General features: G+C 38.7%; 1 protein-coding gene across 1 annotated transcript in view; it reads left to right on the plus strand.

Moving 5' to 3' along the window:
- Positions 1 to 14691, plus strand: part of LOC106872754 (thioredoxin domain-containing protein 16) — a 51659-nt gene that overhangs the window by 17458 nt on the left and 19510 nt on the right. Inside the window, exons 5-10 of the mRNA XM_014919847.2 lie at positions 2359 to 2480; positions 4524 to 4614; positions 7605 to 7764; positions 10288 to 10442; positions 11323 to 11398; positions 14048 to 14180. Coding sequence (XP_014775333.1) covers positions 2359 to 2480; positions 4524 to 4614; positions 7605 to 7764; positions 10288 to 10442; positions 11323 to 11398; positions 14048 to 14180 — 737 coding nt within the window. The remainder of the gene's footprint in view (positions 1 to 2358; positions 2481 to 4523; positions 4615 to 7604; positions 7765 to 10287; positions 10443 to 11322; positions 11399 to 14047; positions 14181 to 14691) is intronic.

Below are 14691 nucleotides of genomic sequence, written 5' to 3' on the forward strand. Positions count from 1 at the left end.
GAAAAGGTCAAAATCGTTTCAGACTGGGGTAGTGAGGGGGTGACAGGAGTAAAAAACAACATTTATCCTGACCAAACTCCAACCCTGGATTACTATCTCCCACTTTGAAGAGATGTGTTTGAAATCCAGGAATAAAAAATATCAACCAAATACCTGATGCACAAAAGGGACAGAGATGCAGGAAAAGCAGTAAAATGTGACAACCGATGCAGACTCTGTGGAGTTCACACTGAAGATATCACCCACATCATAAGCAGTTGTCTGAAAATGTCATCACGGTATTATCTACCGATGAGACATGATGTTATAGCTAGGACACTCTATAATGAAATCTGTCGGAAGGATAATCCTGAGGACAAAGAAATAAGAACCCACAGTATGGTAGAAGCCATAATGGTGGAATGTACCAGTGAAGACCTCAATAAAATGTAAGTACAACAGACATGATCTAATGATTTGGGATAGAGAAGAGAAACTGTGCACAGTTGTGGAAATTAGCTGCCCAGCGGATGTTAACATAAAGCTGAAGATCAGTGAAAAAGAAAACACCTATGTGGAACTATTGAGAAATCTGCAGTTACTCTATCCAGATTACAAGTTCAGGTTTATACGTGTAATTATTGGGGCCCTGGGATATGTAATGCACTGCCTAAATACCAATCTTGAGAAATTAGGTTTCTCAAAATCAGAAAGGAGAAAGCTAATTCCAAGATTACAGATCCAATCCATTAGTGGAACTGTTATAATCTGTAAAACTTTTTAGAAGTTTCTCATTTAAATATATATGAGCATGTCTAGACATGCAACTATATGCATGAGAAGACATACATAAAGCAAACAAATCTGCACATACATACATACCTACACACATACATACGAAAAACCCTTCGTTTATGAATGACCGTGGGATTGCACCTGGAAAGTTATCCTCCCAGGCACAAGTCCAGGCGAAGTTATTGTTTATGGAAGACCAGCATTCACCCATGCATACCAGCCTCTCCTCTCTCCACACCATTGACCTTATCCAAGGGAAGATACAGACACACATTCAGACTGACAGACTGACAGACATGCATATCAACACACATATATGGACACTTACATACAAATATACACCCATATGTACACACATACACACATACATGTACATACACACATATACATGCATACATACATAGACACTTGTCTACCTACCTACATACCTACATACATACATATACTCACATTAATAACATTTCAATAATCATGCATTTAAGATGAGGTTAATTTGTTCAAAAGTGAAGCATGGTTTGAATGATATCTTGGCATATTATTGAGTGGTAGCAACATCAAAGATCTTCTTTAATCAGACAATCTCTGTAGTTCTGTCATGGGAAATGGTAAAATGCTATACTCAATTTTGAAGAATCTCTTTTAGGATCTCTTGCAAAATAAGATGAAAGAGAATTGACCAATATAGAGACGGAATCATTTGGAATCTCTCAGATTTATAATTGGAAGTGAGAAACAGGCTGCTGCTGCCTCTAAGTTTAATCATAGCATCGTCCTAGTAATTGTCCGGCAGAAGAATTGTTCAAAATGGTTTGTTTGTCATTAGGGAAGAAATGGAATTTGGAGTGGATAATTAGGGAAGGGAATACTTTGCAGAACATGTGTATGGGAATAAATTGGAGTATGGTGGTGTATGGGAATGTGGGAATACATTGTAGTTGATAACCATTGTTGGGAATAGAATCTTTTGGAGATTCTTAGAAATATCTGTTACAGAAAATTAACGAAAGGATGATGAGGAAAGACAAAAATTGGTTTTCTTGAGACCATTTTTTGGCTTGGGACTTTAAAAAGGAACCATCACCTAAGCTGACCTACCTCCACCTCACCTTGTCTTTTGTGTGGGTGTGGGTGTGGGTGTGGTGGAGAAGGGCTATTAGCAGGGTTTAAAAAAAGCCTGTTAAAAGGGCAGAGAAGTCCCAGAGAAGTGAATGGTCCATTATATCTGGGGCAAAGACAGTTGCCATCAGGTCTCACCTGCTCATTGCTCTGGATATCTTGCAGAATCCTTGGGATTTAGATTTTAAAGTTTGGAATGAGTGTACATAAGGGAAAACCCAGTTGAAGGATATGCAACTATTTGGGGACAGAGTGTGGATTATAGTAAGGTGAATGTTGGGATTACAGGTTTAGGGATGGGAAAGTAACATTCAAATGTAACTCTCTTTGTCTTCCTCCAATATGTCTTCCTCCAATATGTCTTCCTCCAATATGTCTTCCTCCAATATGTCTTCCTCCAATATGTCTTCCTCCAATATGACATCGCATTCTGATAAGTTTTAACAAACCAATTCTTTGTTGTTTCAGAATTCCACTTTTAGATGATTTTGAAATAATTTACACTCGAATAGAACGTCTTGAAGTGGTAGCGCCACTCCAAGGCTTTAAAAACGTCATCTTTGGCTATTTATTTGCTATTGGAACAAATGGTAAGTTCCAACATTTTTCAAAATTAATTCAAATGAACTGAATTTGTAATGAATCATTATTGTTCTCATATCTCAGACATTTATCATGTTTCTCTCTAAATTATATTCTTCATCATCATGATCAAAATGATGACGATATGAAGATCATGATGATGATGATGATAATGATGATCATCATCATCATTTAATGCCTGTTTTCTATGCTGGCATGGGTTGGATGGTTTGACAGATGCTGGCAAAGCCAAGAGCTCTACCTGCTCCATTGTCTATTTCAGCACAGTTCCTACAGCTGGATGCCCTTCCTAACACCAACCACTTTACAGAGTGCTCCACTGGATGCTTTTTACATGGAACCACCATTTATATTATTTTATGTCTATTTGAATAAATATAATTATATTACATTTATTATGCTTCTTTCTGAACTTTAGTTTTAATCTTATATCCTCCCAGAACCGCTAAAATAAAGCACCAGTTAATTACTGGTATGGGTTTTAGGTGAGCAATTTCTCATCACAGTAGGTTTAATGTTGTTTTGAGGCAGCTTTAGCAAATACCTTCTGCTTTTGTGTCAGAGATTCAAGAGTTGAGTGAAACGAGATAAATAGAAAAGTGTATGGAAGCATGTCGAAAGGATTGTTGCAACTCTAGTAGACTTTATCCAATCCCTAGTCTAACAACACCATCTGACACTGGGGTGCCTTTGGTAGAACCAATTCTCTTATAAGTATTTAACCCATTAATGCTTGTATTCTTTGGTCAAATTCTGTTGAATTATTCTTACATTATCTTAAGATTTTGATGATCATCATCATTTAATATCCGTTGTCCATGCTGGCATGGGTTGGATGGTTTGACCAGGGCTGGCAAGCTGAAAGTCTACACTAGACCCCAGTCTAATTTGGCATGGTTTCTACGGCTGGATGCCCTTCCTAACACCAACCACTCTGAGAGTGTAATGGGTGCTTTTACATGCTGCTGGCGCAGGTGCCATTTGTGTGACACTGGAATCTGTCACAACTGTGATTTTACTTGGCTTGATGGGTCTTCTTCTCAAGTGCTGCATAATGCCAAAGGTCTTGATCATTGCCTCTGTGAGTCCCAACACTTGAAAGGAGCTTTTCATGAGCCACTGGCATCAACCAATTTACCTTTGTGAGGCCCAACATTCAAAAGGTGCTTTTTACATATCACCAGCACAACTGCCAGTTACTTGGCACCAGCATCGGTCATGACAATGATCTAACTTGGCTTGATGGGTCTTCTTCTCAAACACAGCATGTCACCAAAGGTCTCAGTCACTAGTCATTGCTTCTGTGAGGCCCAAAGTTCAAAGATCATGCTTTACCACCTCGTTCCATGTTTTCTTGATTATTTATTCTTAGAATGATATTGTAGGGCAGGTGTGACATGCCAGATCTAGCTAACTGGAGCATAAACAAATAGGATATTTGAGCCAGATATGATTTGTTTAAATGCTAAAGATTTTAAAGCCATTCTCTGGACCAGAGAATGTCTCTTCACATTACTTGTTACCGCACCCTGTCGAGTACCATAGTTTCTCTTTCGCTCTCTCTCTCTCTATCTATCTATTTCCTTTCCCCTCTGCCCAAATCCTTGTTTTCCTGCCCCCCCCCACCACTCATTTCTATTCTCTTCAGGCTCTACCCACACACCTTGTCCCTAATATCTTTATCAATTTCCATCTCCATCCAATCACTCCAATTCTCCCTCCTAAAATGTCAACAACCATGTTGTTCCTCTTCAGCAACAAACCTCTTCTATTCTGGACCCTTTTCTTACACTTTAACCCTTCCTCTCTTAACATAAAGCTGCCCCCGTCTCTACTGTTGTCCCACTCATTTGAATTCTGCAAAATCTTCATTATTTTTTCAGGGTTGAATTAGGAATGTATTTCCCTAAGAATATGGTCAAGCACAGCTCAATGCATTCTAAGACCGGCACCAACCCTCCATTCTATCTCTAATTTCCATATTTTACTTCTGTTATTCAATTCTTTGAGTCTGTTTATTTATTTATCAGTCCACAGAGTCCTTTTGGAACTGGCTTATATTTACAAGCAGCAGATCCAGTTTATGCTGACCACCACCCAACGAACAATTTCAGATTTGGAGTAAGTGTTCAGTTTTAATAGTTTTATGGTAAACTGTAAACAACAGAGACTGTTGAATATTTAATGCGACCAGAAATGGTTTGTCAACAGCAATTATTAAGGCTTAGAAAGATAGACTCTCATCATAAACAGGCAGACGCATATACCACAGTTTGCACGGACTGTTTTAGACACTTGTGAAGTCATAGTCACCAGTTATATCACCAGTTGATTCCATGTTATAGGCTTTATGTCTTTACAGATAAACATAATTTAATGTGTGTGTGTGTGAGGGGTGGCTGCGTGTGTGTGCGTGTGTGTGTGTGTGTGTGTGTACATGCTAATATCAAACAGTGAGAGTGAGTGCTCAACACCGCATTTGGTGGATGAATATTCTTTAATTGTGGATTAACAAAGCAACCAATGGTTTTGTGTAGAAAAGGTCTGTACAATTATTCAAGTGATTCACTTGGGAATGTTGGTATTCATCTCCATTTTTGAAGGGGAAAATATGAGGAGGTTTTAAAATAGATTAGGCTATCACTGACCTGTTGGGTCACCAATAGTTCAAGGTACCTGAGAAAACCATGTATCTCAGAAAACCATGGACCCATTTACACGAAATTTGTTTTATTCCATTTGTATTCACATTTCAATGGTACCTTACTTTCAGAGTTTGACTATTTATAAAGATGTTCACAGTAAAGGGCAATAACTCCAGGTTTCACTGCTTATATTTGTGGAAACAAACCCCCAAAACTGCATATCTCAGGAATCCATGGTCTGATTTACACAAAACTTGTTTCATTCTGTTTGTATTCACATTTCAGGGGTCACTTACTTTGTGATTATTTCTCCATTATGCATCAGTTTAGCTGCATTAAATTACAGACAAGCACGCATGCAAATAAACAACCACAAGGTTTTAGTAGAATGTAGATAACAGATCAGGGGAGGTGACTTGTAAAAATATCTTGTTATCTCCCTTGCATTGGCCCGGCATTTTTGCAAGAATTTGCGTTCACCATAATTCAACTAAATCCTCAATTATTGTATGTGAAAACATTCGTGCACACCCATATATATATATATATATAAATACATATACACTCTTTGACATGGTCTATATATGTCTTCATGGCAAAGAGTGAATAGCCATCTTTCTTAATGTAAACTTTCTTCAACAGATTTTATTCTCTGTCATTTATGATATAAATTTATGTTATACATTCATGCTCAACTATAGCCAGCCCTATTCACTGGTAAAGTGTACCAGCATACAACAACTAGCCAGAACAACATGCCAAGGAGATGATCTCAGTACATCTAATGGGGCATTTTCCTCCACCTGAAGTGTCATGCCCTGCACAGATTGATGCAAAATATCCTACCCCTATGGGAACAGATGCAGGAGGGGTTGAAAGGATTGTCATACTGAATAAAGATTTATACTTAATCCATCTTCCATTTCCTTTATCAACTATATATATACCTAGGTGCAGGAGTGGCTGTGTCGTAAGTAGCTTGCTTACCAACCACATGGTTCTGGGTTCAGTCCCACTGCATGGCACCTTGGGCAAGTGTCTTCTACTATAGCCTCAGGCCGACCAAAGCCTTGTGAGTGGATCTGGTAGACGGAAACTGAAAGAAGCCCGTCGTATATATGTATACACATATGTGTACGCAAGTGTGTGTGTATATGTTTGCTGCGTGTGTGTGTTTGTTTGTGTCTGTATTTGTACCCCCCACCATTGCTTCACAACCGATACTGGTGTGTTTACATCCTCATAACTTAGTGGTTTTGCAAAAGAGAGCGATAGAATAAGTTCTAGGCATACAAAGAATAAGTCCTGGGGTCAATTTGTTCAACTAAAGGTGGTACTCCAGCATGGCCGTAGTCAAATGACTGAAACAAGTAAAAGAATAAAAGAATAAAGAATATATATATATATATATATATATATATATATTCATGTTTGTTGTTATGTTCAGTTCTAATAAAAACAATTTTACATTAATCTGATGGGTTTACTCTCTACCTTAGAAAAGTAAAAATTTATTATTCATAAACAAGAAAATTGTTGACTGTGACTTTGAAGTTTCGACCAGTCTGATGGTGGCTTAACTGGCCAAAACTTTAAAGCCAATAACTATAAAACTTTTGTTTGAGAATAATATATGTGTATATAAATATTTATACATTTGTTTGTATATATATTATCATCACCATCATTTAATGTCTGTTGTCCATGCTGGCATGGGTTGGATGGTTTGACCATGGCAGACAAGCTGGAAGGCTTCACCAGACTCCATCCAGTCTGATCTGGCATGTTTTTCTGCAGCTGGATGTCCTTCCTAACACCAACCACTCTGTGAGTGTAATGGGTGCTTTAATGTGCCACTGGCACAGGTGCCATTCGTGTGATATCAGTATCTGCCATGATTGGGATTTTGCATGGCTCGGTGAGTCTTCTTCTCAAGCATGACATAATGCCAAAGGTCTCGGTCATTGCCTCTGTAAAGCCCAACACTCAAAAGGAGCTCAGCCGCTTTGCCTCTATGAAGGTGCTTTTTACGTGCCACCAATATGGGTGCCAGTTACATGACACCAGCATCAGCCATGGCTATGGTTCCACTTGGCTTTCCGGGTCTTCTCAAGCACAACATATTGCCAAGGCTCTCGGTCACAAGTCATTGCCTCTGTGAGGCCCAAAGTTCAAGTGTCATGCTTCACCACCTCGTCCCACGTCTTCCTGGGTCTACCTTTATCACAGGTTCCTTCCACAGTTAGAGATCGGCACTTCTTTACACGGCTGTCCCCTTCTATACACATCACATGACCACACCAGCGCAGTCATCTCTCTTGCACACCACATCTGATTCCTCTTATGCCCAACTTTTCTCTCGAGATACTCTCACTCTGTCAACCATGCACGTCCAGCGAAGCAGACTGGCTTAAATACTTATACTTTTATAATAACTTCATAATAACATTTGTTTTGTTTTTATAGACAACATCCAAAAGATAACAGCACAATGATATGGTTTTTCCTGTGCAAAGACAGCTCTGATACAGAACCATTTGGTGCATGTCCCACTGTCCTCTATCGGGGAAACGTTTCGTTCGCTTCCCTTGCCTCGGCCATCAAACTCGTGAACGGACCCAAGCATGTAAGTACAGAGTGATGGATGTTTCGCCAGAGCTGTTGAAATGTCTTTTGTTATGTGACGCTAAGGGAGAAAGTGCCTTCATGTGTGTACGTGTGTGTGTGTGTGTGTGTGTGTGATGAGAAGAGAGAGAGAGAGAGAGAGAGAAAGAAGCAACAGTTTAGTTTAGTACATAACAAGGGAGTCAGTGCTTCAGATACCTCCATACTTCTTAAAATTCCCCAACACCACTCCTGACATGTCCATCCATCCTTTCCTCTTTATATATTTTTTAATGTTCGCTTTTTAAACCTGTATATCTTAGCTTTCATTGTTGTCCTTCTTTACTTCACTTATTTGGTTGTTTTCTGCTCCTTCTTTTAGACTTTTCCCTCAAGTTGTGTTGCACCTGAGCACTGTATACAACAAGTGCCTTGTTAACTACTTAAGCTGTCTGGAGGATTTATGGGTGACTGTAAGAGTTTCTTTCAGCAATGTCTAAGTGAAATATGGAGGGTAACTTTAGAAGGAATAGTAATGTCTGGGACACAGTTTGACAGTTTTAATGTAGAGATTTTGTTAAATGAATGTTGAAAACAGGTGTGAAGTATGTAGTTTTTTTCTCATAATTTAATCTGCAGAGGACAGGGTGCTGCCAATAACCTCCCAAGTCTTCTTAGAGTGAAGTGTGGAGGGATAGAAAGTGTTGGGACAAATTCATATTGTTAACAAGTAAGTGAAGGGTAAATAGGGGAGAATTTCAGGAGGGTAACTTTAGAAGGAGTAATAAGGGATGAGTGCAATTTGTCTGGGACACAGTTTGACAATGGAAAAGTGAATAAGTTTACTCGTAGATTAAGGTATATTAATCAGGCTGTGGCTTGATTAATTAATGTTTATAGGGCAACAGCATTGATTTATGCGATGTATAGGTCGATGTCTGATGTTAAAGTGAAGGGAAATTTGAGTCCTGGGAGCAAAAGTACCTTTCAGCCAAAGTAAATAACCCGTTGAAACCTGATTCTGTAAAGGTTCTGTTTTGTCCCTGAATTTCAGAAATTAGTTTCTAAGTGGCAAACATTTAGGTTTCTTTAGATAATCATAGTTTTCAAGCTTCATTAATTCATTTCACCTTTTGTAGTCGGACTGCTTCTGCTCTATTCAAGGTTTAAACTAAAACCCCTTTTTCTATATTCTTATTCTACTGTAATGTCTAAGCACGTATTCAAGTAGTTTCTCTTTGACTTCTCAAGAGGCCTGTCGAGTGTCTTAGGAGAGATGAGGTGTTGTGATGTTCATGCCTTTTCAAATAATTTTAATTAGGACACTACTGAAACATCACTTGGCATCAAAATATAGACTTGACTCACCTAGAGTACCACTTAACTTGATTCACATATAATGTACTTAGCTGGAATATACTTGCCTTGATTCCCCTCCTTGGCTTAACTCAGAGTGTACTTGACTCAGCTAAAGTACATTTGACTCGACTCACTTAGAATAATCTTGATTCACTTGACTCTTCTAAAGTGTACTTGACTCACCTGGAGTGCACTTGAGACTCCATCCTCCTTTCCTCCACCAATGGTAATTGTTGTTTCAGACGTTTTTCTGTAAAGCCACACCCTCATCCCACTGCTTCATTTGTGTGACGCTGGAGTAGTGAGGGGCTAGGGATTAAGCCCTGAACAGGGATGATGAAACGACTCTGCTGATCAATCCAGCTGGCTGATTGATTGACTGAATGCTTAATCATATAAGCAATTAGTTAATTGGTTAAATGGTTAACCGTTGACTAATAATAAAGGAAGTGAAATAAAAGCTTTGTATGTGTATATTATTGGCATAACGACCCTCCCAAGACACAACAAAATTTATTTTAACAAACAATTTCCCATCAAGAATCTTGCCAACCAAAGACTAAAATGAAACCTTGTGAAAAGATGTCCCTGAAAATGTTATCTAAAATATACAAACATTTTGTTTTTTAATACAGTTCTATATTTAAGAGATGAGAAATTATTTACATTATTTACATTTGACAGATATTTGTCCTCATCCTGTTTGCTGTTAACATAAAGTTTCAGCTGATATACCTTCCAGCCTTCATCAGGTGTCTTAGGGAAATTTCAAACCTGGGTTCTCATTCCTAAGGTATTTTTCAATGTTATTATTATTCAGGTCACTGCCTGGAATTGAACTCAGAAACTTGGGGTTAGTAGCCTGCACTCTTAACCACTATGCCATATGCCCATGGGCATAGTGGTTAAGAGGGCTGATAAATCTAATATTTTCCTATCCTTCCTTAATACCAGTTCTCATATGTTATTCATATCTGCACTCAGTCTGCTTAGGAGGTTGGTTTTTTACCATGTAGACAATTTCCAATATATCAAAGTTGTTCTTAAAATTCTTCCTATATATTATGTGTTCTGTTTTCTTACATATAATTTATTAAAAAGAATTTTGTTTTCATAAATTACTTAGTTCTTTTATTTATTAAAATGGTTAACATAATTCTTTGACTTATTTCTCTTTCTTCTGCAGTATTATCTCCCTGAAAATGAATCCAGTGTCCCATGTAATGTTTCAAATTGCCTCTATTTATTCCATTCAAAAGAAAATAAAGCTGATGTGGAGAATATCGCCGAATCAGTGGTGACAATGTATTTAGGGGTCGTGGCTGTTATTTTAGTTGACGTGTAAGTATTACTCCTTTTGTAGGGAAATTATATGTTGGGTGTGTATACTGGTTGATGGGGAAGCAGGAGTCCTTTGGTCCTCGTTTAGCTGGCATGAATTGAATGGTTTGATAGGATCCAGTGGGTCCAAGATTTACATAATGTTCCAACCGTATGGTTTTTGCAATTAGATGCCCCTCCTAATGCCAACCTCTTCCTGGTGTCTACTGGTGAGCTTGTCATGGATCTTACAAGACTATGATTTTGAGAGAGGCAGCTTTATACTGCTCGGAAATGAAGGGCTAAATTATGAGTTAAGGGGCTAGAGCAATCACATACTTTTTGCTGTAGAGGGGCCACATGGTAGGGGTGATTAGTGTGAAGCTGGAAGATGGGGGTGATTGATGTAGAACTGTGAACAATCAACGTGAATATCAATCATCATAATTTGGATATGGTAAGACCCTTTACTGCAGGAATAGTCTCAGAAGAGCACGCTCTAGATAGACTTGTGTAAATACACTTTTTATTTGGTGCTGAGAGTGATATCATTGGATCAGAGAATGCTTGTGTTTCGGCATCATTCCACTTTGTTATGAAAACCACAAAACCCAAATCTATCTTTCACAGCCCCAAGAAAGACTTTCCTAACATTAAATCAAATGGAAGTTTTAAGATACATTTCTTTTTCCCATTTGATTGTAATTAATAAAAATAATTAGTTTCACAAATTGTTTCATTAATTAATTAACCACTGTAGAAGATATAATGTCAAAGAAAAAAAAAATATGTGATTAAAGAATTATAGGAATTTACGAATGGAAGGGGAGAAATGTGGTCTGAGACTCAGAACCTCTGCTTGATTTGTTTTTTGCTTAAACAGTTGTTTCTGTGTTTTTAGGGATTCCAAACATCTTAACAGTTACCTCTACTTTACAAAAACGACACCTTCTGCAGCCATTTCTTTTGCTGGACAAGTAAGTACCATCGATATAATAGCCATTTACTCATTTTGACTTATTTAAGAAAAAGTCATTTATTGCATCATCATCATCATCACCATCATTATCACCATCACCATCATCACCATCATCATCATTATCATCACCACCCACCATCATCACCATCATCATTAAGTCCACTTTTCATATTGATATGGGTTGGACAGGTCACTGTGGTCTGAGTTGGTGCTTATTTGAAGTTACTATCTTCTTGCTTGGGTCAGAGTATATTTCGCTTTAATGGTACAAGAAACATTCACAATGTTATCAAAGAAATATGGAAGGAGCAAAGCGTTGTAGTGAAAAGTCAGGGAAAAACCGATGAAAGAAGGACAAGAAAAATGGAGATAAAAAAAAAAAAGAGCCAGGAATTGATTTTGCCACATTATTGCTCATTCCTGCAGAATTTCTACTGTTCTCCAACCAATTCTTTTACTGGTTTCAGGCATTGACACCAACCCACTTTGTTTTGTTGTTTTTATATTTGATTTTTCATGCTGGCATGAGTTAGATGAATACATGTCATTGAAGCATTTTTTTACAACTGGATGCTTTTCCTATCACTAACCCTTACTTTGTTTTTTAAGTAAGGGAGCTCTTCATATTTCTCAAGTTTTCAAAGTGGCAGACCTGTTGATAGGGGAGTGACAGCGGTGTCCTTGCCTGTGGCTGAGTAATGCTCAGAGGAGCATAAATATAACCACACAGATATACACTGACATGCACACACACACACACACACACACACATACACACACACACACACACAGACACACACACGCAGGCACACATAGATACAGAAACACAGAGGCACACACAGATACATACGCACACATAGACACACACACACACACACACACACACACACACACACACACACACACACACACACACACACACACACACACACACACCCATACACACACACACACACACACACCCAGATACACACAGACACAGAAACACACACACACACACACACACACATACACACAAACACACACACACCCCCCCACACGTACACACTTAGCACCATCCAGTTTCTGTGTACCAATTTATCTCACAAATCTTTTGTCAGCCAATGACCAAAAATAGAAGATACTTGTCCAAGGTGTTGTGCAATGAGAGTGAACCCAAAACCCTATGCTTGGAAAGCAAACTCCTTAGCCATGCACTGGACCCTAATTTGATATTTGTTTTTTATAAATGATTACTCACATCATACATAGTTGTTATTGCTGTTTGATGTCTAGGCTCCGTTGATCACTGAGAAGACAGGCTTAGAATCAAATGCTACTCCAGCCATGACCATCTTGTCTTTGTCCAATGTGTCCTTTCTTTTCTAAACCTGTTGGGTGGGATTTTAGGGCTTTGAACTGCTATTTCTAGCAGATTGAGCAGCACATGACAGCTCTCTATTTGGCTGCTTTGTACCTGGGAAATTGTCAAAGGTTTGTCATTTAGCAAGAGGCAATATTCTAGGCTCAGCTCATAATTGCACCTCCATTGTAGCTAAAGAGCAAAAGTGAAAGTAGAAGATACATCATCATCATTGTTTAACGTCTGTTTTCCATGCTGGCATGGGTTGGATGGTTTGACAGGAGTTGGCAAGGCCAAGCTCCACATCTAGTTCCATTGTCCGTTTAGGTATGGCTTCTACTGCTAGATGCCCTTCTTAACACCAGCCACTTTTCAGAATGTACTGGCTGCTTTTTATGTGGCACCAACACCAGTGCTTTATAAGTGGCACCATGTTAATGAGACCTGACACCTCACTGGAACAGTAACCTGTATTACTATAGTCTTTTTATTGTCTCCTCTGACCCACCACCACCACCACCACCACCACCACCACCACCACCATAACTATATGCATGAGAATACATACAAAAAACAAAACATACAAATCTGTTCATACATACTTTGTTGTTGATGTTGAAATTGCAATGAAGGAGCCTTGGATCTGGGTTAGAAACCGGTTCTTTCTCTGTTGGCAAGAAATCTTGAAATGAAACTGAATAATGACATACATACAGGGCGAATGGAATACAGTGGTATGAGTACATGTTGAGGAGGGATGAGGAACATGTTCTGAGGAGGGTGCTAGAGTTTTAGGTAAATGGACTGCGAAAGTGAGGTAGACCAAGGAAAACGTGGAGGGGACAGGTGGAGGAGGAGATTGGGAGGGTTGGTTTGAGAAGGGAAGGCTCCCAAAACCAGGCAAGATGGCGAGATGGTGTGAGGGTGGTTGCTATGGCATTGAGGTAGATCTGGCCACCCCCCATTAATGGGGACAAAACCTGGATTTAAAACACTGGATGATGATGATGATACATACATACACAATGGTCTTCTTTCAGTTTCTGTCCACCAAATTCACTCACAAGGCTTTGGTTAGCCTGGGGATATAGTAGAAGCGCCATGCAGTGGGTCTGAACCTGGAATCATGCGATCAGGAAGCAAATTCTTACCACACAGCCATCCCGTTGTACCCTTTTCCTTAAAGTCACCAAGAACTTAAGAGAAAATGAAGATCGGTTTTATTTCCTTCAAAAATAAATGTTGCATTTTTATGATAAATTTGAATTTTAAAATAGATTCTATTTCTTTTCTGTTTTTTCACAGAATGGAAAAACTTTCATGGACACATCTTTTTCTAAAGTGTCTTTGATGAATTTCCTCCAAGGATACGTAGCCGGTTCCGTAGTCAAACAAGAACCCTTAATTGAAGAACAAGAGGCATTAGAAGAGTTTGCTTGTGCGTATCTTTAAACTTAATGTTGTTGTTGTTGTTATTTATATCACATGTTGTTGATTGCTGTTAATCTTCTTTCTGAGGTTGATTCAAACCTGTTGAAATAACAACCAAAGATTTTCTAGAAAAACAAAGAGAATTAAATGGAACAATATTTTGAGTTGTAATATGGGTTGCTATCGCCACCACCACCACCACCACCACCACCATAAGGGGATTACATCAATCACTGGTACTTAATTTATTAACCCCAAAAGGATGAAAGGCAAAGTCGATCTTGGTGGCATTTGAACTCAGAACCTACAGACAGACGAAATGCATTGAAGCATTTTGCCTGATGTGCTAACGATTCTGCCAGCTCACTGCCTAGAAATAGTAATAATAATATTGGGTTGTCCGGAAAGTTTGTGCTGATTTTCCAAAAGGTTCTTCTCCCTCAACTCATGTGGTACCCAAACATCGTAGCGATTTGTGTACCCAAGCTTTACCAGGTGCTCATGAACGATGGATTTTG

This window comes from Octopus bimaculoides, chromosome 1 (genome assembly GCF_001194135.2).
Source record: "Octopus bimaculoides isolate UCB-OBI-ISO-001 chromosome 1, ASM119413v2, whole genome shotgun sequence".
Taxonomy (NCBI): domain Eukaryota; kingdom Metazoa; phylum Mollusca; class Cephalopoda; order Octopoda; family Octopodidae; genus Octopus; species Octopus bimaculoides.